The 22,235-nt window shown below is 53.5% G+C and overlaps 10 protein-coding genes across 10 annotated transcripts; 5 read left to right on the top strand and 5 right to left on the bottom strand.

Annotated features, from left to right (window-relative positions):
- Positions 1 to 120: 120 nt before the first annotated feature.
- On the top strand, positions 121 to 1,155 carry MAM_03875 (uncharacterized protein; the record flags this gene model as incomplete). The annotated part of the gene is made up of 2 exons (XM_040822674.1): positions 121 to 144; positions 262 to 1,155. 2 exons carry the CDS (start codon positions 121 to 123, stop codon positions 1,153 to 1,155), a joined length of 918 nt encoding a protein of 305 aa, XP_040679180.1.
- A 609-nt stretch (positions 1,156 to 1,764) lies between these two features.
- On the top strand, positions 1,765 to 3,049 carry MAM_03874 (uncharacterized protein; the record flags this gene model as incomplete). The annotated part of the gene is made up of 3 exons (XM_040822673.1): positions 1,765 to 2,575; positions 2,631 to 2,706; positions 2,857 to 3,049. 3 exons carry the CDS (start codon positions 1,765 to 1,767, stop codon positions 3,047 to 3,049), a joined length of 1,080 nt encoding a protein of 359 aa, XP_040679179.1.
- Positions 3,050 to 3,775: 726 nt separating this feature from the next.
- Positions 3,776 to 4,278, bottom strand: MAM_03873 (Adaptor protein complex, sigma subunit; the record flags this gene model as incomplete). Its single annotated transcript, XM_040822672.1, has 2 exons — positions 3,776 to 4,175; positions 4,247 to 4,278. The coding sequence occupies 2 exons, from the start codon at positions 4,276 to 4,278 to the stop codon at positions 3,776 to 3,778; spliced, it is 432 nt and encodes a 143-aa protein (XP_040679178.1).
- Positions 4,279 to 6,013: 1,735 nt separating this feature from the next.
- MAM_03872 (uncharacterized protein) lies at positions 6,014 to 8,285 on the top strand (the record flags this gene model as incomplete). Its single annotated transcript, XM_040822671.1, has 3 exons — positions 6,014 to 7,065; positions 7,119 to 7,402; positions 7,462 to 8,285. 3 exons carry the CDS (start codon positions 6,014 to 6,016, stop codon positions 8,283 to 8,285), a joined length of 2,160 nt encoding a protein of 719 aa, XP_040679177.1.
- Positions 8,286 to 8,899: 614 nt separating this feature from the next.
- On the bottom strand, positions 8,900 to 9,875 carry MAM_03871 (SAGA-like transcriptional regulatory complex subunit Spt3; the record flags this gene model as incomplete). Its single annotated transcript, XM_040822670.1, has 2 exons — positions 8,900 to 9,715; positions 9,789 to 9,875. The coding sequence occupies 2 exons, from the start codon at positions 9,873 to 9,875 to the stop codon at positions 8,900 to 8,902; spliced, it is 903 nt and encodes a 300-aa protein (XP_040679176.1).
- Positions 9,876 to 10,599: 724 nt separating this feature from the next.
- Positions 10,600 to 11,730, bottom strand: MAM_03870 (Leucine carboxyl methyltransferase superfamily; the record flags this gene model as incomplete). Its single annotated transcript, XM_040822669.1, has 2 exons — positions 10,600 to 11,423; positions 11,481 to 11,730. The coding sequence occupies 2 exons, from the start codon at positions 11,728 to 11,730 to the stop codon at positions 10,600 to 10,602; spliced, it is 1,074 nt and encodes a 357-aa protein (XP_040679175.1).
- Positions 11,731 to 12,321: 591 nt separating this feature from the next.
- Positions 12,322 to 13,513, top strand: MAM_03869 (uncharacterized protein; the record flags this gene model as incomplete). Its single annotated transcript, XM_040822668.1, has 2 exons — positions 12,322 to 12,444; positions 12,572 to 13,513. 2 exons carry the CDS (start codon positions 12,322 to 12,324, stop codon positions 13,511 to 13,513), a joined length of 1,065 nt encoding a protein of 354 aa, XP_040679174.1.
- Positions 13,514 to 14,481: 968 nt separating this feature from the next.
- On the bottom strand, positions 14,482 to 17,433 carry MAM_03868 (kinesin; the record flags this gene model as incomplete). The annotated part of the gene is made up of 3 exons (XM_040822667.1): positions 14,482 to 14,713; positions 14,781 to 17,203; positions 17,317 to 17,433. The coding sequence occupies 3 exons, from the start codon at positions 17,431 to 17,433 to the stop codon at positions 14,482 to 14,484; spliced, it is 2,772 nt and encodes a 923-aa protein (XP_040679173.1).
- A 1,239-nt stretch (positions 17,434 to 18,672) lies between these two features.
- Positions 18,673 to 19,354, bottom strand: MAM_03867 (Ubiquitin-conjugating enzyme E2; the record flags this gene model as incomplete). The annotated part of the gene is made up of 4 exons (XM_040822666.1): positions 18,673 to 18,796; positions 18,890 to 19,114; positions 19,195 to 19,259; positions 19,313 to 19,354. 4 exons carry the CDS (start codon positions 19,352 to 19,354, stop codon positions 18,673 to 18,675), a joined length of 456 nt encoding a protein of 151 aa, XP_040679172.1.
- Positions 19,355 to 20,319: 965 nt separating this feature from the next.
- Positions 20,320 to 21,683, top strand: MAM_03866 (acetyl-CoA acetyltransferase; the record flags this gene model as incomplete). The annotated part of the gene is made up of 2 exons (XM_040822665.1): positions 20,320 to 20,469; positions 20,541 to 21,683. The coding sequence occupies 2 exons, from the start codon at positions 20,320 to 20,322 to the stop codon at positions 21,681 to 21,683; spliced, it is 1,293 nt and encodes a 430-aa protein (XP_040679171.1).
- Between the last annotated feature and the right edge of the window lie 552 nt (positions 21,684 to 22,235).

The following is a 22,235-nucleotide window of genomic DNA, read 5'->3' as shown; positions in this document are numbered from 1 at the left end:
TCTTCCGTTTGTCCCTGAAGCAAATCCATACATTCACCTCGCCGGTCCCTGGTGTCACTGTCAAGCAAGCGGTGAGCCTGATACCGCGTCAACGCATATTATCCTTCCGAGTCGCCCGCCATGCCTCCCGCGCAGTCCATCCTGGTGAGCCCCAGAGTCCAGAGCCTCCCCCCCGACCCCGCCATGTCCATCCATCAGTGACGCAACAGGTCGAGACATATCCTGAGGGCCACCAAGCTGACCGAGACTGAATCGCCGCAGACCAAATTGAAGGTTCAGCTCAAGCTCGCAATCGCGAGACTGCGCATGGTCCAGCAGCGCGACGAACAACTGGGCAAGTCTCAACAGCGGGCAATGGCCCAACTTCTCGAAGCTGGCAAGATCGACTCCGCCACCATCCGCGTCGAGAACATCATACGTTCTGATATCACGACCGAGCTCCTCGAGATGCTGGAGCTCTACTGCGAGCTGTTGCTCGCTCGTGCGGGACTCATGGAAAGTTCTGTCTGCGATCCCGGTCTGGAGGAGGCCATCAAGAGCATCATCTACGCTGCGCCAAAGACGGAAATCAAGGAACTCGTGTCGGTTAGACAGCTTCTGGGGGAAAAGTACGGCAAGGAATTTGTGCTCACGGCCATGGACAACTCAGATGGCAAGGTCAATGAGAGGGTTGTCAAGAAGCTGAGCGTCGAGCCGCCAAGGCCGGAACTCGTGCAGGGCTACTTGGAGGAGATTGCGAGAGCGTATGGTGTCGATTGGCCGAGGAGGGAAAAGGTCACGCCCCCGCCGGAGCTTGTCGACGATGATGATGATGATGATGATGATGACGATGAGGGGGGCGATCACGACGATAGCCAGTCGGGCGGGCAGAAGATATTGGCAGAGCCCCTGACGGCCGGGAGAAAGCTTTCCAGGGGCGAGGAGGAGTTGAACAAGGCCACCCCGCCGCAGGGGTTTGCTGGTCCCAGGAGTCCGGTGACGGTTACGCCGCCGAGGAGAACGACGGAAAACGTCCATCCCAAGGTGACGCTGGGGTCGGTTGAGCTGAAGCCGAATAAGAGGATGGAGGCTGCGGCTAGTAGGAAGGAGCCCGAGGGGGCGGTGCCCGACATAAGTGACTTGGAGAGGAGGTTTGCAGCATTGAAGAAGAGGTGATGACGGGATGGACGGAGGGGATAAACGCAGTTTTTTTTGTACCACCTGCAGACGCGCTCATGCTCACAGCGTTCTTTTTTACGTACCTAGATACCGTCAGTTTCTGGCACCGTGCTCAACTACGAGATACCTAGGCTCCCGGCAGTCTCATGTCGACCATGTGTCGAGTATGCGATCGTATATCCCACCGTCTCAGACCATCGCCCGCTACCCAGGCACGTAGCCAGGGTCAGTCACCTTTGGCTCCGAAGGGAGATTAGCTACCTAGGTGATGTTCGAAAACAGACCAACCTCGTTGAACTGTATCAATGTTTCAAGTCCATGCCTGGTTGGTGTTTGTCTTGTGCAGCCGTTGCGGCCGTCTGCCGGCTGGCGGCCGACTGCCTCCAGAAGCTGAAAGAAACTCGCCGACTTTGCTGTCCCACACCACACAGGCGCACCTTCTCCTCTCAATCGTCTTGTTTTCCTGGCCTCTTGAGACTTTGGATTGTTTGCGTTCTCTGTTTACCTTGCTCTTTGCTATTGGCAGCCACTTGGAGGCGGGCAATCTGTTCCTGGACCCAGATGCGCATCATGTGCAGTCATTGGTCCCCCAGAAACGTCGTCGAAATGGACAGCCCGGACCGCGTACTCGATAACCTCCGAGATATCCTGGGATGCAGCGGTCTAAGGGACTTCCAAGACCTCGCCAAAATGAGACTGGACACGCTCCACGGTCGAATCGGAGCCGTCAATCATAGGCTCTCACGACACAATGTCATATCCATCTGCATCGGTTGGCTTCAGACCAATGTCTTGCAAGACCCGTCTTCCCTACTCCCAATCAAGAATTGGTGCTCCGCCTTGGTAGACCAGCGATGCAATGGAGAGGACGTGCTTCATTTTTGGCAGTATTCTCTGGATCACACGTGGCTCTACCATAGACGAAACCGTCAAGGGCCACTAGAACAAATGAACAGGCTTTATGGTGAGATTAAGAGGTATTTGTATGAAGATGAATCTTCTCTCGATGGGAAGCCAATGGTTAGTCCTAGTTCTAATCCGCGAGGCGCACTCTTGGGGAAGACTATGGATAACTATGATGAGGTACCTCCTAGGGGGGAAGGTGCTGGACAATTTGTTACAGCGATAGGTTGCGCAGAGAAGACAACCAATCTGCCCTCGAGGCCCAGTGAGGACGAGGATGGTGTCTCCAGACACCAGACAAAAACCTCGGGCTTAGACAAAACGGAGGCCCTCAATGAGCGGAAGCATGACCTTCAAGATCATACCATAAAGGGTCTCCAGAAAAAGGGGGCGCAAAAAGAGGCTGCCCAGACAAAAGGCGCCCGAAAGAATTTTGCATCTCCCAAGGCTCCAGCAGTTCCAAGCTTGGCCAAGCCTCTTGCGAAAGATATCTGTCGGAGATGTCACACCGCAGGTGAGCGTGCCTGACAGTTAAAGCAGTGTATTTATTGCTGAATAGACTGTCTTAGGGCATGCTTTCTCCAATTGTCCCACCATCAATGACCCGTCATGGGATCCTCCTCCGCATCCGAGATATAGGAGGAGGTGAGTTCACATCCCCAACGTCGCTTTCTGATCTAACATCACCCAGTACGTATAAGCACGACTTGCTGGTCAAGTGGGGATGCGTTACAAGAAAAGTCGTTACGGAAAAAGTCGACCGTGGGGCAGGCAAAGTTGCTGGCCACACTGCAGACCAAGTTTTGTCTCAAGAGGAAATTCGATGCGAAAATTGCCCCTGGGAAAAACCGCAATGGAGCTGTGGCAGAACAGCAGTGACCTGATTGAATTTGTTTCTCGAGCCGAAAATGAGGCGCCTTTGGTCGTTATCAAGCTGGAAGAGAGTCACGGCGCTAGTGACGATTCCAGGGCGATCGAGGGCATTTAGAATGGTGCTGCGGCTGGCAGTACTGTGGAAGGGGAGGAAAACGACAGCGTTCCCCCTTTGACATGTGCAAACGAGAAAGGCGAGGAGTGTGGTGGTTCTGGGCATGCCGCTGCATGCGAGTTACACCACACTAGTGGTGTAGCTATTCATTCTGTCAATGACGAGGTGAAGCAGAGTGGCGCCATGTCTTACCCTCTCGTTGCAGCTGAAGGCAACAAGAATGCCGCGGCGTTTGTCGACGTTGTAGAGAAAAAGGCAGAGGGAAGCGCTTCTGCAACCGACTCTCTTGTTGTAGATGGGGAAGATGTTGGGCGAAGCAGTATTGGGCTCCCCGTTACGAATAGTCCACGCCAGAATGACGCAGCTGTTAGGGCTGTTGAAACTGAGCCGAAGCAAGATGAAGGCGGCGTTGAACACTGTGCGCATATCGTAGCCTAGTGCTGAGATGATGTCGAGTGTAGCAATGTGAGAGCGCAGCTGGTGCGCCTCTATAGAATATAAGATCATTGAAAGTAATAAAATTGACCTTAGATAAGCAAGCAATAGCTCAGCAATGTCGTCCATGGTATCCCGGCGAGTCCTTTCGCAACGCCAAACTCCATGATGTAAGCCTCCAGCAACGATATTCGTCATGTACTGTTTGTCCAAATCCTCAGGGGGTTGACTGCAAACCAAAGCCAATTCCTCTCCGTCTGCGCTTCCCCTCTGACCAAGGATAAAGGATAATCACTCAAGCTTGTCCAAATGTTCTAACCTCGTCAAGACAACCTGCTTGCTCGTCTCTTCAATCTCTCCGGCCAAGAAGACCTCATCCAATATCGCGTAGACTTTGTAAAAGTTAAAGACAAGATCCAGCTCGCAGACATTTCCGAAAAAGGCATCCAGCACCTCGACAAAGAAGTGGATGGCCTCGAGGTAGGCCAGCTCGTTGTCGTTTGTGTCGACGCAAACGCAGAAGAAGAGCCCCGCGTAACGGCGGTACACAATCTTGTTGTTGCGGAACTCGACGAAGTTGGACTGGTATTTCTGGTCGCGCGGCGCCACGAGCCTGTGGACTTCACCCTTGAGCTTGATCTTTTGGTCGTCACTGTAGGGTGCGTACCATTTCGCGAGGCGGGTTTTGCCCCTGGGGAGAGCGGGTGTCATTAGCGGATGGACAGAGGATTGAGGGAGACGACAGAAGGAAAGGGGACGAACTGGCGGTTTTGGATGAGGATAAATGATAGCATGGCGGTAGCGGGGGGTTGGTCGGTTGGGATGGACGTTGCAGATGTGGTTGTATTTCCGTGCCCGTTTGCCGTTTGAGGGGTTCAACGGATCGGAGACTGGCTTGGGGTTATGGCCACGGCGGAAGTCGCGGCGGGGTGTAACTGCCCAAGTACGTGTAAGTGCCCAGGTACTTCGTACATGGGAAGGTACCTACCTACTATTTAGTAGGTACCCAACCGACCTATGCAAAGCTTCCTTAGTCCGCTGCGTTGCAGAGCTGGGTCATTGAATGTTAAAAAGAAACCAGCGTTATCATGATGATTTTAAACATAAACCTACGCCGTACCTACTCAGGTATTCCAGGACGGCATAGAAATGTCCATTGTTGAAAGTCTGCCAGCGGGCCAAGTTACTTTGGTGCTTAGATGTGGTTTTACTTTCCCATTACCCATCTTACTGGCCGCTCCTTCCTTCCAAATGTGGGTAGTTGATCACCTACTTGGTAGTAACCATGCCCATGGTGTAGATCAGATCGTCAAGCTACAGCATCATGACATCTGCCCACAACTGCAACACCCATGTTGAATTGCATGTGGTTTGGGCCGCTCTCAGACCCAATGCGTGTGTACTGCAAGACTTCTTCTTTTCTGCCTCTGGCCTTTTCTAACACAACTGCCGCAGCGGCATATTGCCTTCTCACATTGTCTCGTGCCGAAACTGGGCAGAACCTCGAACCACGTTCGAATATTCTCGTTGATTCACGATTACCGCTGCCATGGGATTTGGTCCACAACTCCGCGAACTATGGCGTCCTCGAAGTCATTCCGGCGGCTGGTCACAGCAATTTGGGGTGATTGGCGAACAAATGCATTGTGGCAGCGCATCGTCAAGCATTCTCTGGCCTGCACCATTGCGACCATCATAGCCATCCTCCCTCATTTCAAGGCCATTGCGACATTCTTGATACCCATGGTTACCGTGTTTGCTCATCCCGGGCAACGGACGGGCCCCATGATTGAGGCACTTCTCATGATTCTCTTTGGAGGGCTGTTGGGGCTGTCATGGTCAGTTCTCGGTTTATACCTGTCTAGCCTGGTTGAAGATGTCAATGCACCCGCAGCCTATACTATTCGCGCTTTATTCCTTTTGGTTGTTGTATTATTTCACGGGTTTTTTTTTAAGGTCTATGAGCCCCCGTCTCTTTAATTTTCTTTTGTTTCTACTCGTCTCTGCATTGCTTACAATTCAGCTGCCGAGCAACACAACCACATCCTTATTTACCAGCATTTACATCCCTATTTTGCTCGGAGCTGGCGTTTTAGTGGCTGTCAATCTGGCTGTCTTTCCGGAGCTATCTAGCAGTTACCTTGGCTCATCTACGATTGAGACTCTATCGACTACCATAGACACATTGACATGAGCGACTCATTGCTTCATCACAGCAGGTTGCCATACTTCTGAAGCAAAAAGCAGCTCCAATACTTTCGCCAAAGTGCCAACAGCTGGGGCCAGCAGGACCGCAAGCGGAGCAAGACGAAAAGACAAGAGGCACATTGAAGCCTTTTCACCCATTTCCGCAATCCATTGCATGCGAGTAAAGGCCACATAACAGCTGCTACTGAGCCTGTCCATCGAACTACAGTAGCTTACCTAATAGGGCAAAAAGCTAAATTGCGTACACAGCTTTCACGTTGTAAAGACGCTCAAGACGAAGTCAATTTTGAGATTTCTACGTCATCTCTGCCCCCGATCGCCATGAAGCCTATCAGTATAGGCTATATGACAAGCCTTGTTCAGAATATCATTACACTCATAGGCAACTGTGAGAACAAGTTTGTGCTTGCTGGTAGCGAGGGCCACCGCCTTGTGGCTTACCAGACTGTTCGGAGCACCCCGAAAATGCAACACCAGATTTTCAAGGGAGGACGGCACAACGAACCCAGTCAACTAGCCACAATGCAGTTGCAGAACCACATTGCCAGAAGAAGGTCAAGATTGCTAATCTCAGATGGGGAGATTGAAGCAGGCAGCTCACAGCTCCTCGAGATGACCCTCTCACGTATCCGGCTTCCAGTACAAGTCTTTCATATCTCTATGAAAGAAGCTGCAGATTTACTAATAGCATGTCTTGCCTATTGTTGTGAAGTCCCAATACTGCTCTCCGGAGCGCCTACACCAAATGGCGTGCTCCTGGGAGAGATTGATGCTGGGATCGACAAATTCTCGGCTTGCCTCTCCGCCTTTGATGCAGGATCTGCCGGGGCGCTCGAAAAGGCAATAATGGACGAATCTGGCCTGGCAGTAGATTTCATGCCACACATGGAGACCTTCCTTGTTTCCTCATTCATTCTTGCACTGCGCGACTCGGCAACTCAGATTCTGCATATGCTTCGGCATGTAAGGAGTCTTGCAGAAAGAAGACAGAGACGACATGATAAATTCCGGATCTGGATTCCTCAATACAAGAATCTAAGGAACTGGCTAACATCCGGTGGTGAAGCTGATGCCAGGGTTCTTCCCAAAGGAGCCAACAAGGCAGCTCGTCAGGGGCTTTCAAGTTCATCTCCCGAGGAAAAGGCCGAGCCATTAAGCGACAAGTTCCAGGATCCAGCTGTGGCCAAGGATGAGGAATCGCGTCCCGAGATCATTAGTTGTTACAAGTCTAAAGAGACACAAAAATTACCAAGCAAACCAAACAGCCGGGAAAGAAAACAGTCCCCGCGTCGCCTCATTGCGCAGTTCCGAGGTACAGTGGCGGACGTCTTGGAGTGGACCCAACAGTCTGACGATGTCGAGCATGCATCAAAGTTTGCAGTTGCAATATTTTTGGTTTCTTGGCCAGCTTTTGTTTCTTCTTCAGTGCTAGCTACAGCGAAGTGAAAGGGGTGTGGGCTCCCATGCAACTTATTCTTGTATTCAAGGTTGCCATTGGCACATCCTTATTTGTTTTTACCGTTAGACTCTTTGGTGTCATCTTTGGTTGCGTTGTTGGAGATCTTTCGGTGGAAATTGGACGAGGTAATCGCGTTGCTGCTGTGGTAATTCTTCTTTTTGGTGTAGTACCGTCTGTGTATGTCCAGGTTGCAACCAAATATGTCAAGGCAGGGATGATGTCGATTGCGTCGTTGGGGGTTGTTGCTTTGGGTGAGAATACAACCCAACGCCTCGTAATACGGATAGCGAACTAACCGTACGTGAATCAGCTGCGATCAATGAACCCACTGCGGCCTCACATGTCTTCTACGAACGGCTAGTTGCGTTTCTGGTCGGTGGTCTTGTGGCCATGGTAGTTGAAACACTCGTCGTCCCCGTGCGAGCCAGAGACCGGCTGGTAGAGTCTCTATCTACATCGGTTCGTCAAGTCCAGAAGATGCAAGCCGCCGTGGCGGTTGGTATCGATGACCCAGAGAGGCCGAACTTTCGGTCCTCGAAGCTTTTGACCCGTTTTATCCATTCTCGCGACAAGGCTCAAGAGGCACTAGCAGCGGCTGAGATGTTCTTGCCGTTCTGTCTCACTGAACCACGTCTGAAAGGGAGTTTCAAGCCATTGGCGTCAATTTACAAGGAAATTGTTTACGTCCTACACCAGATCATCGATCGAATGGGCAACGTGGTTCAACTACGCAGGGCATGTGGTTCATCCATCTTGGAGGACTTGAACTCGCGAGTGTACACGTACCGTAGAAACGTTGCCGCCAGCAGTACTTTGATCCTCTTTTCAGTGCAGGAAGCGCTCACTACGTGGCTACCGCTACCTCAATTGCTCCTATCGGCTCGTCTAGCACAGTTAAGACTCATCAACCGCATTCGGGAGCTGTTGATAGGGCAGGATCCAAAGGGGCCGAAACCAAACATGCTGAAGTACCAGCGAGGGAGGCCTAATCTGGATAAGGAGACGGCAAGTCTGATAACCCAACACAAGTTTTTATCTTGGAATGCCAGCACATCTGGGCAAATAGAGATAATTGAGTATCTTGAAGAGCTGGCAGAGCTGGTAAAATTGCTGGTTGGCGTCAATGCCTTTTGAGACGGTACGCTAGAGCGGCCGCAATGTCGACAATATATTCGACAGCTAGAGACTGAACAGGACGAGGACTTGGGCAGAGTTCTATCAAAACGCTCCCATGCTTTTGCTCAGGTAGATGGCGAGGGTGACGACCTTGGATGCAGCACGCGCAGACCACGGGCTACCACAACTGGGCCGGGGGGCAATAACCCCCTATTTGCGCTTGGCCAAATGGATGATGAAGCAGGTCCTGGAACCGATGACTCGGAAGATGAAGACGAGGTGATACCAAGAAGTCTACAAAGAGTTGGAACGAGATTAATGAGAGTCAACACAGTGGTGAGAAGGCGGCAATGTACAGGTGCGTAGAGAGAATAGCATAGCATGGCGAATTTTCAAGATGTTGCTCGGTATCCATCAAGCCGAATCCCACCATTTATGCCATGTATAGGTGTCAAGGTATACTCGAACGGTTTTGCCGCCAATGCTTTTCCCACGTCCCCATCATTCAGACCAAAAAAAAAAAAAGAAAGCCTCTACGCTGAACCAACGCCAACACGCCCCCGTCTATTCACAGGGAGGAAGCGCAGTGGAAGAATACAAGCAAGCAGCCACCAATGAAGCAACCGGCACCCTCAGATGATGTTGAGGGGCGTCTTTTGGACAATTTTGGACTCGTTGAGCATAGCCCTCGTCTTCTTGGGCCGCTCCTGGAAGCGTCTGAATGCCTCCTGGACGTGGCGCGGCTCAACGGGAGTCTTGCCCTCACTCGGGGGGTCAAACAGTCCTCCAGGCTGCATTTTCCTCTTCTTGGTCCCCGCATTGTCCGCACCGCTCTGGGCCCTGGCCATGTCCTCCTGCTCCTTGACCTTGAGCGCGACTTCTGTCAGGGTAGCCACCATCTCGAAGGTCAGGAAGCCCAGAATGTCAACAATGTCGTCTGACGGCTTACTGTCAGTCACGATACCGAAGCCAGCCCACTCCCTGAACCTCTTGCCCTTCCTCCACGTAAACGACGCTTGGCGGTATTCAGACCACGTCACGTATTCCTCCTTGGTCATGGCCTTTGTGCGTTCGTCGGCCTTGCGGAGCCGCTGGAGGGTCATGTAGTTCATCTCCTCCTCTTCCTCGTCGTCCTCCTCGTCACGCTCGGGAACTTCTACGGGGTAGAATGACGCCGGCTCCCAGGGCAAGCCGACCTTGGCCTTTTTGTTCTTCTTGGCGGCTTCGTCGACGGGGCCGCCGGGGACGACGGCGTCATCACCGCCCGCGAGGTCCGCGTCGGCACCCTTGTCGTCAGAGTCTTTGACGTTTTTGCGCACGTCTTTCCAGGAGAGGAACGTGCGCAGTCGGCTGACTTTGGCTTGGTCGTGGCGGATTTGGAAAATGAGGTCGTTTGTCGATATGGATTTAGCGCCGCGCCGGGAGGCTAGTTCCGTGCAGTTGCGGAGCTGTGGAGAGGCACATGCTGGTAAGGGACTGTAATTTTGTATTTTTTTTTTTGTTTGGAACGTCTTTGCTTACTAGTTCTATGACTTGTTGGCGGACAATGTCCTCGATGATGCTGGTGGTCTCGACTGATGGTTCGCCGGTTTCACCGGAGACGTACATCATCTGCTGCGGTTAGCGGGTTTTTTTATTTTTTTACTATTTTTTTTTTTTGGGCAGACGGCGCTCTCTTTGTGAATTCCAGGCCTTGGAATGTTTCAAGGTTGCAGTACCTGGCTAATCTCTTGGCGGTATTTGTACGCCTTGTTGTCCCTGGAGTCTGCCATGGTCGCCGACTCACAGCGTCGAGGTAATCGACGACGAGTGTGGATGAAGTGAGCGTTGTGGTTGAGTGCTCGACTTGGCTACCTTGCCGGGGGCATAGGTGAACCACGATGAAAGTCTGATGGCGGAACAGTTCGAAGACGAATTTTGGCGTCTGGACTTATGCGCGAGGCCGGTGGGAAGCTCGCGCAATGCGCATTGCGCTGAGTGGTGTCGGACGGAGTGTGAGGGCGACCGCGAGCGAACGCGAGACCTTGTGCCGAACGATGGTGCTTGGCGCCAGGGCCCAGGAGGATATAGGAGAGGATGTGCGGCAGGTATAGTTTCGAGGGGCGGCTGAAAAAAGCCGGCAACGCCAGGGCGGCGATATATGTGTCGTTGGCGATGAGTTATGATGGCAAGGTTGATTTGTCGACGACTTGGCTGGCGTTGGCGGCTGCGAGATGACTAGCGGCGCGGGCGCACGTGATCGGGGTCTCGGGGTTCGAGGTTGAAGCTTGACGGCATCGACGCCGCAACAACACTCGGGTTGTATTGGAAGCAGCTTGTAAGATTGCAACCTCTACGGATTGGTTCCCATGGCCCAAAATTTTTGCAAGGGACCGAATGCAGCACCCCCCCTTGCCCCCCAGACGACGACATAATGGGCGGCCAGGAGGTTCCATTCCTCGACCTCGTCCAGGCCCTCTAACCCATCTACTCTCTCCCTCTCCTTGCTGTCAACCCATTCGTTCCAGGTATTTCCAATCGTGGCGTAGCCAAGACTGTCGAATCCCGAGTCCCGTAACCTCGCTAGCTGGCCGTGGTGGTCTCTGTACGCTTGCAGGGAAGGCATGTGAATGTGTCGAGCTTCGAGGTTGGAGACCATCATGTCGCCAAATGCGTCGTGTAGCGGCATCGGTTCATATAGCAAAGCCGCTATGCTATCTATCTTGGAGCTGAAGAAGTGTAGGACGGTTTCGGAGTCTCGCTGCGTCAAGTAGCAGAGGCAGCACTCGGACAGGAGCAAGGTCGGGACGTCGCTGCGGACGTGGGAGGGAAGCTGTGTCATGGCCTTGGATATGTTGCGCAGGTCGAATGCGTGGCAGTGATACTCGCCGCCCTGGGGGGGCTCGGCACTCCAGGATCCGCCTTGGTGAATGATGATGTCCTTGAATATGCGACACAGGCCGGGCGATGACTGGGTGATGGCCAACTTGCGGCGGCACGTAGTTTCAAAGTCGATTTCGTGATAGACGAGATTTTGGGCGCCCGGTCTCTGCAGCATGTGCAGCGGTCTCGTGTCCGTTCCGGCACCAAGAGAGATGACTTGCTTCAGTGAGGAGCCATTGTGTGAAAGGAAGGCGTTTATCATGGCATCCAGGGCCCTGGTCCGCATATACGTGCCTGCGTGCTTCATTAGCATCCGTGACACGAGGGTCGCGCTGGTGCCGCGGCACGGACCTCGATTGATGATGGGCAGGCGTCTTGTCGGCGGCCCCGTGACGAAGTACCGCGCGTAGGGATCCTCCAGATAGCCCTGGTCGACGGCACTCAACCGGGAGACGGCCGCATCGGTATCTGTACCCTGAATGGCGGCATCTGGTGATGGCCCCGTGGACGGAGGGGGCTGCCGTCTTCCCCTGCCTCCACGGCCTCCGGGGCGACCGGTGGCTCTTGAGGAGAGGAGATTTGGTATGGACGGAGCAGCCATGTACGAGGGACGGCGGCGTTTGGTTGATTTCCTTTGCGGTTTGCCTTTGGTGCGAGCGTGTGCGTGTGTGTGTGTGTGTGTGTGTGTGTGTGTGCAGAGCTGAGAGGATGACGGGACGACGACACATGCAGCAGACGCGCTCAGGTTGCTGCTGCCTGCTGCTGGCAGCTGCCCAGCACTCTGTAGCTCTCCGTCACTTGCGGAGCACTGGGCAACTGCGATCAACTGCATGTACTTGCAAGCCGCTGCCCAGCGATGACTGACACTGCCCCACCAGCAGTCTGGCACCAGTCAGTGACTAACAAGGCTCTACTCCGTAGTGCCGCTTGGCCGCTCAGCGCCGCTTCCTCCATTCCGCTTCCCAGTTGTGACCGCGCTCGCTCCAGTCGTCATCGTCGCAAAATCACCGCCGGCATCTATTCTATTCGTAGTACTCCCCAGCTTTACCTTTATTGCTTCCTCCTCTTCTCCTCCGTTTTCTCGGCCTTCTTCGTTTACTCGCCTGGTTTTCCGGGGGTGGTTTTTTTTTCCTCTTTTTAATTCTCCCTCCCCCTCTCCGCATCGAGGTTGGCGTCATAATACCCAACTGCCATGCAGTTCCACGTCAAACGCACACTCGAGGGCGGCGATGACATCAAAGGCTACGAGCTGCCCTCATGGGCGCTGCTAGTCTTCCTCGTCGACTTCTTGGCTTTGATTCCCATACTTCTCCTCGTAAGTTGATACTGTGGATGAACCATGGGCTGGCTAGACGCATCCATGCCCTGGCCGCCATGACTGCGTCGTCACCATGACAGTGACATCTCCATGGCCTTCATGTGCTCACGAATTTTCCCAACAGTTCCAATATACCTTCAAGCTCGTCTATCCCGTCTTCGCCATGGTTGAAGATGAGAACCCACCCGCCTACGAACCCGTTCCCCTCGACCAGTCTGCGTCCAGCCGCGAAGAGGGCGTCGCTCGAAACCGCTTCAAGTCCACCCATGGCCAGCCTCGCACCGTTACGTCTTCCTTCCGCGCCGTCAACCGTCTCCTCATGGCCAACGGCGGCGTTCTGGCCAACTTCCGCGGTTTCTTCTGCTTCCTCGCCCAGCTCTTCCTGACTTCTATCCTCGTGGGCATCTTCACCGGCACCCTCGGCCGCTACTTCGTCCCCGTCGCCACCCTCCTCGCCTCCTTGGCCCTGGTTCAGTACAGCACCGCCTGGGTTCACATCATCATTTCTGAGCCATCGCATCTGCACTTTTGGTCTCGCCTGCCTCCCTTCCGACGCACATTCGAGGCCACCTGGAAGGCCGTCACGATTTTCTGGTTCGCCAGCGAGGTGGCTCGCTTCCTCCCCATATCCGTCGCTCTCATTCTCCGCCTCAAGATGCCCAAGGCTGCCTACAACGAACCCGTGGACATGGACGCCCTTGGCGCCGGCTTCGTCGTCAAGTCCGTCATTGTCACCGTTGTCACCATTGTCACCTCTGTCTTCGTTGTCATCCCCGCCTATGTTGTTCTCGTCCGCGTCCAGGCCTCACTGTTACCCGTCGAGCAGAGCACCATTATTCCCTTTGACCGCTCCTTTGACGGCAAGGTTGAGCCCGAGATCGTCGGTGGCAAGGGCTATGCCACCGTCTCTGACGCGTGGACTACCTTCAGCAAGACTGCATGGCGCCGCCTCTTGATTCTCTACGTCAAGATGTTCTGCCTGAGCTTGGCTGCCATGTCCCTCATTGTTGCTGTTCTCGTGCCTCAGGGTGTCTTTATTGCCAAGCACAGCAGGGAGATGCACTGAATGACCAGAGTCCTCTCTGAAGGGCACCGTAGAATGAGGGTTTCAAACACCCCCAATATGCCTGGTCTGTACTAGAAACAGCTCTACTGATGAACATGACCATCATTTACTTTTGTTTTTTTGTGGCGTTTTCAATTTCAACATCCGTCTCAGTACGGGCGGGTTGTCATTCTCTTCTTTTCACTGGGTAATTGTATCGACTCATGTAGAACCATACGTGTCAATCGTTGTCATCCATGGCATGGTTCGAGACCTGTTGCCAGTATGTTCAAAGTGTTGTATTTTCTTGTGCATATGTAGTGAAACCATACGTGAGCTCTACAATCGTAAAACTGCCCATCGACCAACTCCATCTTTCATAGTTCCATCAAGTGACAAATGACTCGGCTTTCACATCCCTTCTTTCCAGCCCTTTGTCAGGGTCCAGGGTCCAGGGTCTCGGGTCTCTGGGCGGCTCCCCTGTCCAATGTCTCTCTCTATCCTCTCTGCTCCTCCCATTGAACAAGCCTATTCCTTCTCAAAGGCTCATTTCGTCATGAATCCAATCGTCGTTGCCATCCAGTTTTTATCTATGTTGTAGAGTATGGACAGTGAAGGGGTGTGAGGGGCGGCGGAGGGAAAACGGGGCGTGTCTTTTCGCGCATTTCCTCAGTCCACCGGGTGAAAGGGGAATGTGGTGGGTAATTAACAAAACGAACAACAAGGTCCGGTCAAAATGAACAAATGGGAAAAGAAAAAGAAAGAGGAGGCACACACACACACACACAAAAGAAAAGACCCATTGAGGATACCAAAATGTTGCAAAGGGGAGGCGAGGCGTGGTAGGGTGTAAGAGGACAAGGACAAGGGCATCATTTCTTGCTTGCAGTATGCATCAACTGCGGGTCTTTGGGGTATGTCTGGTGTAATCTAATCGCAACGTCTAATCGCAAACGCCCTGTCGGAAAAAGCAACACGATTGCGCAAGACTACGACTTGTTGAAAAACCAGCTGCTGCGCTTGTTGTTGGTGCCCTCGTTCTGCAGCGACTGGATGGTAGGGACGTTGGGCCCGTCGCCTCCGCCGCCACGGAGAGGTTTGGCGATGCGGCTGCCGGCAGCAGAGAAGCTGAAGCCGCCGCCGGTGGCGTTGAGGCCCTTTGTGCTGCCGGCTTTGGCTGCCTCGAGACGCTCTTTGACGGAGGCGAGTTGAACCTCGAACCTGTTCAAGCAAGATGCTCGTTAGCAATGTCATGGTGAACGGGCGGATACTTCGAGTCGCTACATACTTGTGATTGGCGGCTGCCATCTTCTCCTGGCTGTCTTGCAGCAAGCTTTCCAGGCTCTGAATGCGCTCGTTTCTCGCAATGAGCTTACGCTCCGCAATGGCAACCTCCTTCTTAAGAGCAGAGTTCTGCTCAACGAGCTGGCGCTGGACCTGTGTAAGCTGTTCGAGATTTCTCTCCAAAAAGGCCATCTTCTTCTGCTGTGCTCGATTGTTGGACGATCGAAGCACATTGTTGTACTGCTCACGAGTCTCATCTAGCGAGATCTCCAGCTCAACAACACGCTCGCAGCGGTTCTGCAAGTCTCGCATGAGGCTCTTCTTCATGACATCAAACTCGGCAATCTGTTGCTGGATAGTCTTGCCGTTGGTCGCAGGCGTGGTGCCGCTGCCCGTCTTTACCTGCTGCTGAAGGTCCTCGATCAACGTCTTCATCCTCGAGTTCTCAGCCGCCTTCTGGGCGGCGTCAGCCTTCAACTCCTCGATGAGCTCGACCTGGGCTGTCTGTCGGTTGGCATAGGCGTGTTCCAGGCGGGACTTGACCTCTTCAACATCGCTCTCGCTCAGGTTCTTTGTGAGCAAATCTTCGTACTGCTGCTGCATGACCTTCAGCCTCTCTTCCAGTTCGTGCCTCCTCCGAGAGTCCATTTCGCTAGATGAAGAGCCAAACATGGATAATTCTGCCTGTCTGACAATCCCCTGTGTCTCCAAAAGCTTGACGCGAAGGTCTTTGAACTCGTCGGGGGCAATGTTGTTGCCCACCGCGCTGATCTCGTGTAACTTCTCAATGTGCTGAATAGCTTCGCTAATGCATCGCTCGTTTTCGCTGAACACATCTCCACCAAGATCAAAGCCAGCCATCATCTTGGCCATCTTTTCGGCCTTGCGTTTCTCCTTTTCATCAAAGGCTGCACCTGTCTCCTTGGCGTTCATCTTGATGTCAAGCAGCTGCTGCTTCACATCATCTAATTCCGTCGTCAGTTCTGAGTTGGCCTCTTTCAGGGCATCCATAGTAATCTGCGCCTCCTTGCTCTCGAACGTCAACCGCTCAAGTTGCATCTTGAACTCATTCGTCTCCGTTGTAAGCCGCTCGTTCTCTTTACCCAGTTTGCTGTCGTGCTCCTTGAGATAGCTCAACTCCTCCTTGGTCTCGCGCAAGGTCTTCTCGGCCATCGTCGCCTGGGATTCCTTCTCGGCCAGCTGATCTTGGAGCTCATTTTCGCGGCGCAAGAACTCCTCGCGTTCATCCTTTTCCAGTGTCAGACTCGGAGTAGAAGCGCGGTCAGTAGCAACAGGAGTTTCTGCTCGGCTCTCAGCTGTCAATCTAGAGGGGGTGGATGGTCGGGGGGTCCTGGGCTCCGTCCTTGCGCCAACAGCAGCAATGTCGCCAGGCTGTGCCCATTTGTCCTTGGGAACCGATTCTCCAGAACGCCACAGCTGGACTTCCCCTTCCAGCGTCGAAATATAGTTCTCGAAATTTGTGACTTGACCTTGGGCCTTCTTGAGCAGCAGCTTGAGCTCGGCAGGGCTGAGTTCGGCATTGACCTTTGCCTTGTTCTTGATGGACTTTGCTCTTGTGCCAAAGCGTAGTGTGCTCAGGGTCTCGGCGTCGTTGTAACTACTTGGGGAGCAGTTGATGATAAGGGTCGTCCGGCTGTTGCCACCCAACGATTCTTGCAAGATTCTCGTCAATTTGGAGTCTCGGTAGGGGACGTGAGATGATTTGCCATCGGTCAAGGCATTGATGACCATGCCCAAGGCACTCAAACTCTTGTTGATCTTCTTGGCTTCTTCGAGCGTTTGTCCACTGGCGCCCGTCTTTCCCACTTTTTCACTGCCAGCCAAGTCGACCAAGAAGAGCTGGCCGCTCTTTGCCGAACCTGTCTCGACGTTTTTCTGGGTGACGGTAATGACGAAAATGGAGTGCGATCGTGAGGACTCCTGGTTCATGTTGGTGGCGGCCACAGCTCTGGCATTTCCTCCCCTCCTCATGACCTCGTAGACTTCAAGGACGCTCGATACGTAGATTTCAAGCAAGCCCTTGACGTAGACGCCACGATTCTTCTCCTCGTGGACGGGTAGGTTGTCGTTCTGGGGGGCCAAAAGATCTCGAATTCTTTCCATGTAAATCTCCATGTAGCTGACACGGACGGTGTATTCTATTGTGCTGGGGCTCGACATGATGCTAGCAAAAATCTGCTCGACAATTCGTGGGATGACGCCGCGTCCTTCCTCGTCGTCGATGTTGGTGCCCATCATGGTGTACGATTTACCGGCACCAGTCTGACCATAGGCGAAGACGGTTCCGTTGTAGCCGTTCAGGATGTCGTCGACTGTGGGTCGAATGGAGAAATCGAAGATATCCTGCTGCTTACACGACATGTCGAACACTCTATCGAAGGTAAACCCTCCTTGGGCGTCTTTGGACTGTTTTGTTTACATTGTCAGCTAGGTCAACGATTGCTAGGCCCTGCGAAAGGGGCGGCAAGGGCCAGCGGTTGGACAGGAGTGACAAGACGGGGATTTTTTTTTTTTCATACGTCGATAGAACATGAATCCTCCGAGCTGAAGGAGACGATGGGCTTTCCGCCCGACTCGAGTTCGATCCGGTTTTGGGGCCGGAACCGGGCCACGACCTTGATGCTATTCGCAGACATGATGACGGTGTTGTTTGTGCCGCTGAGTTGATGTGATCATGGACCACGCCCCTCGGTATCGAGGCACACAGGTCAGGGTCGGGCGGTGGGCACGGACGACGCGCGAGATGAAGCAGACTGGATAGAAAGGGCGATTCGGGGTGCGAAGCAGCAGATGAAGACGACACAAAGAGGGTGGGTTCTGGAGAAGCGAACGCAAGTGTCTTTGCAGCGCAGAAACAAATTCGACGACCGCCGCCTCGGCGTCAACAACACGCAGGGGGCCCGGCAAGGTTAGAGGGGGGGGGGGGGGGGGGGGTCAACGCGCCTGGGCAGTCGAGTGGCACCGGTTTACATTTCACGTAGTGCCTGAATTACAGCCCTGCGTTGTCACCACATGCGGTTTAGCGTATTCCGCCCTAACGCCTCTCGATAACGTTACTTTAAAAAAAATTATAGCTTAGTGCTCGACTGTCACATGTTTCCGTGCTCTCCTGCGGAGCACTCCTGGCGCCGCCGAACCCACGGTGTCTTGGACGGTGTCCAAAGCTTGTTCACGGTATCTTCGAGGCTGGGCATTGATAATTCTGGTTTTTATTTCATCAAAGGCGAGATGAAGAGGCAACGGGGCCGCACATGGAACGCAAAGCGGCAGCGCGCTGCACCCACCCCCTCTTCCCTTGGAACAGCGAGGTACCTACTTAAGTAAGTACTTACGTAGTTGGTGAGTATCGAGGTAAGTATGATGCTGTATCTGATTCTCAGCACTTGGCCACCGTTTGCCAGTTATTATTCCGTGTAAATACACAACAGTGCGAGGGTCTCTGCACGCACAGACACTTACTCGAGCAGTAAATTGCGGCGGACCGCCCCGACTTTGTTGTTCATGCAGGCGGCAGACCCTCCGTAAACAATACAGAGCAGTTACAAGCAGCTTTTATTGCATCTTCATGCACCAACAAAACACGTAAAGTGCAAAATGGTAAATCTCGAAACGAAAACTGGCGACAAGGCCAGGCTCGCGTTTGAAGAATGACTAACAATGCGTTCATGCTATCTGATATGCAGTTCCCATGGTATAATCAGTCCAACACCATACACCCAAAAACGCCTGCCAAACTATGTCCACTCCCTCCACGGTTCGGCCGTCCCTTGCTATGAGTATCCCTAAGCCGGAACGTGCCTGACAAGCCTACATATAGGTTCCATGTGCACCCCAACTGCCCCCCCGGGCCTACGCGGAGCGTTGTGCACGATGGACTAGTCCTCCCAACTCTTCTCGACCGTTTCTCTCACCCTCTTTGTATATTCTTTGCGGTTGTCTTTGTACAGGTTCGACGCCTCGACATTTGCAGGTGACCCAGTGTTTGGGTCGTTGAGCAAACTGACCGAGAGCACATTAGTACATGTCAGTCAGTCTAACAGTTATAAAGAGAAAAAAAATCAACTTGTCTGCTCATCAGATTGGAGGCCCTACCTTTGAATACTCGTCAAGACAGCTGCGACGTCATATGTCGGACTCCAGCGGTTTTGCAGGATATCAAGACATAGCTCCCCCGTTGCATACACGTTCGGGTGGAACATTTGACTGATAAATTTGACCTGTGGCGGCTTGTTGGGATACTGTTCCTCGAATTGCATCACCAGTCGAAAAGTTCCGTCTTCGAAGGGCGTGTCGGCGGGTCCGATAATGACGGCATTCCTGCATTGATCGTGGTAAGCAGCTGGGTAGGCATCAAGGTGCTTGACCGCTGCCACCGCCCGTGAATGATGGAAACGTACCATGTCATCACATTATCAGGGATGGGTGAGGCGGAAACACCGGCCGGAGGATCCATCTGCATGCGCTGCGGAGGAAGAATCAGTACACGATGCGAAATAGAACAATAGGGTGGCGAACCTTGAAGTCACGCATTAGACGACGTCTTGCCGCGGTAGACATGGTGTGAAAGGCCCGGCCTGGGAGATGGTTATGTGCAAAGGTAGACGTGAGGGGGCGCTGTGCGGGTAGAGGTGTCGACGATGAGGCGCGACACAAACCAGACACTTTCCAGCGGGCGTCTTGTATCTAGTGTCGACAGCTTGAGGCTTGACGGATACTCGACGGCTGGGTGCGATGTCAGAGGATAAATGGGGTTTGGTCATCAAGGAAGAGCAGCGTCAAGCGCCAGGCCAATCACAGCGCGGGCCGAGGACTCGCCGTTCGCAGCGGGCAGATCGAGTCACGTGACGTAGCGCTCCTCAGTCGAATGCAAGCATGCAGTCGCACGTGGAAGTTATATTAAAGCTACAAGTTACACTCCGGTACAAATTGGCCATCGTGTCAGTGGCATGGCGGCATGGCCGCTCGACGCAAGCAAAAAGCTTGATGCCACAAGTTCAGTTCAGGCAGGCTCACAGCCGGATCCGACGTCATCTGCTTGCTCCTGCTTACCTAAGGCTACCTACCCCCGTGCCTCGGAGCATAGTTCGAGGCGCGTGTTGCGCGTTGCCTTTGGTAGGGTCCGGAACGTCCCGACTTGCCTGTGCCACCACCGCGGAGAAGTAACTTACCGCATGGGAGGACATGGGGCACGAGTTTTTTCCATTGGACACTGTGTAATACAGTGCATAACGCCATTACTTACACTCACCACACGGATCACGGATCTTCCCCCGCCACGCCATTTTCACAACCCAGCGGGGCCTTCCTTCCCCAGAATGCCGGACCCTCCCCGCCCTAAGCCGAAGCGTACCGAGTTGGCCACCTGCAATGCCACCAGCTTCGCCATTATCTACACCATCGTCCCCTTCGTCCAACAAGTCCGAGCTTCTTTTTTCCCTTCCTCGTGCAGCTGCTTCCCGCGACTCACAATCTTCTCAGTCTGGCCGGTCATACATACCCTTCAGCTCGCTTGACTCTTCACAATGCCCGTTGCACAGCTCAGGTCACCACGGCTGGCAAATCAGCTGGCCCGACATGTGAAAGCGGCTCGCTCCCTTTCGACGAGCGCCGCTCTGCGCAAGGAAATCCAGGATGCTTACATCCTCAGTGCTTCCAGAACGCCAACGGCCAAGGTTAGTCTGGCTTCTCAGATGCAATTTATTCCCCCCGTGTCCCAGTCTGAAACTAACAAGTCCCCGCCTAGTTCAACGGCTCTTTCTTGACTGTCCCTGCTCCCAAGCTGGGTGCTGCTGCCATCAAATCTGCGCTCGAGAAGTCCAAGGTCCCTGTCGAGAAGATTACTGATGTCTACATGGGAAATGTCCTGCAGGGCTCGGTTGGACAGGCTCCTGCGCGTCAGGCAGCCATCTTTTCTGGCCTTCCGGATTCCATTGAGGCGACCACCATCAACAAGGTCTGCGCTTCCGGCCTAAAGGCCGTTGCCATGGCGGCGCAGAACATCCAGATGGGCTTATCGGAAGCCCAAATCGCCGGTGGCATGGAGAACATGTCTCAGGTTCCTCTCTACTTGCCCCGCGCCAGTGGTCTGCCTGCGTTTGGCCATGTCAGGATGGAGGACGGTCTGATCAAGGATGGTCTGACCGACGTATACAAGCAGTTCCACATGGGCAACTGCGCCGAGAACACCGTCAAGAAGCACAAAATTACTCGTGAAGAGCAGGATTCTTACGCGATTCAGTCATACAAGAAGGCACAAAAGGCCTGGGCAGACAAGGCCTTTGCCGACGAAATTGTTCCCGTCACGGTGTCAGGTCGCAAGGGCGACAAAATCATCGACACGGACGAGGGTTTCCTTGACATCAAGATTGAGAAGATTCCCACTCTCAAACCTGCCTTCGTCCGCGACGGGAGCGGCACAGTTACTGCTGCCAACGCATCCACCCTCAACGACGGTGCTAGTGCTCTGGTTTTGGGCAGCAAGGCCGTGGCCCAGGAATATGGCTCCGGTTCCCGAGTGCTTGCCAGGATCTGCAGCTACGCCGATGCCGCCATGGCGCCCATTGACTTCCCCATCGCTCCGGCCAAAGCTGTCCCTATTGCACTCGAGAGAGCTGGCATTACCAAGGACCGAGTCGCCGTCTGGGAGTTCAACGAAGCTTTCGCCGCCGTCATCCTGGCCAACCAGAAAATCCTGGGTCTCGAGGGCGCCAAGGTCAACCCTCTCGGGGGTGCCATCTCTCTTGGTCACGCCTTGGGTAGCTCCGGTTCCCGTATCCTGACTACCTTGCTGCACCAGCTGAAGCCTGGTGAGTATGGTGTTGCGGCCATCTGCAACGGCGGTGGTGCTGCTACAGCCATGGTTGTGCAGAGAGTCGAATCGGTGTAGCATCTACGAGTACGCGTGAGGGAACAAGTTGGCGTGTGTCCTGGGAAGAAGAAGGGATTTACGTGTATCTGAGTATCTGAAGAAGATAGGTCAGCACCTGGGGCGGCGAGTTGGGGTCGTGGGATAATTACTGTACCAGCTAAGCGCATTGAAGAGCCTTTTTTTTTTTTTTTTTGGCATTTGGGAAATACACAGATATCAGCATCAATATGGAAGTGCCGGAAAGAGCAAAGAGGAACATTTTTAGCAAGCCAACCGTGTGATGTTGCCTGTCGATGTGTATATTGTAGGATCCTGGCTGGCAATGAACCCGCATCCAAACAACATGGCTCTCTCGATTGGGATGCCGCCATGGTCAAGGAAAAACATCATAACGGCAAAAAAGACAAAAGAAATCCCCCCAATTTTTTTTAAATTTTTTTTTTTTTGAGCTTCCGAGATTTCTTGCGACACCGACTTGACCTTGCCGCCAAAGCAAAGCATCGTCGTCCGTGATGCACCCTCAAATCAGTCGTCTCCACACACATGTATCGATCCGACGTCAATTCCCCC

The sequence above is a fragment of the Metarhizium album genome (genome assembly GCF_000804445.1).
Source record: "Metarhizium album ARSEF 1941 chromosome Unknown scaffold_8, whole genome shotgun sequence".
Lineage (NCBI taxonomy): Eukaryota > Fungi > Ascomycota > Sordariomycetes > Hypocreales > Clavicipitaceae > Metarhizium > Metarhizium album.
The sequence above is the reverse complement of the archived record's forward strand: the minus strand, read 5'-3'. Positions and strand labels throughout refer to the sequence as shown.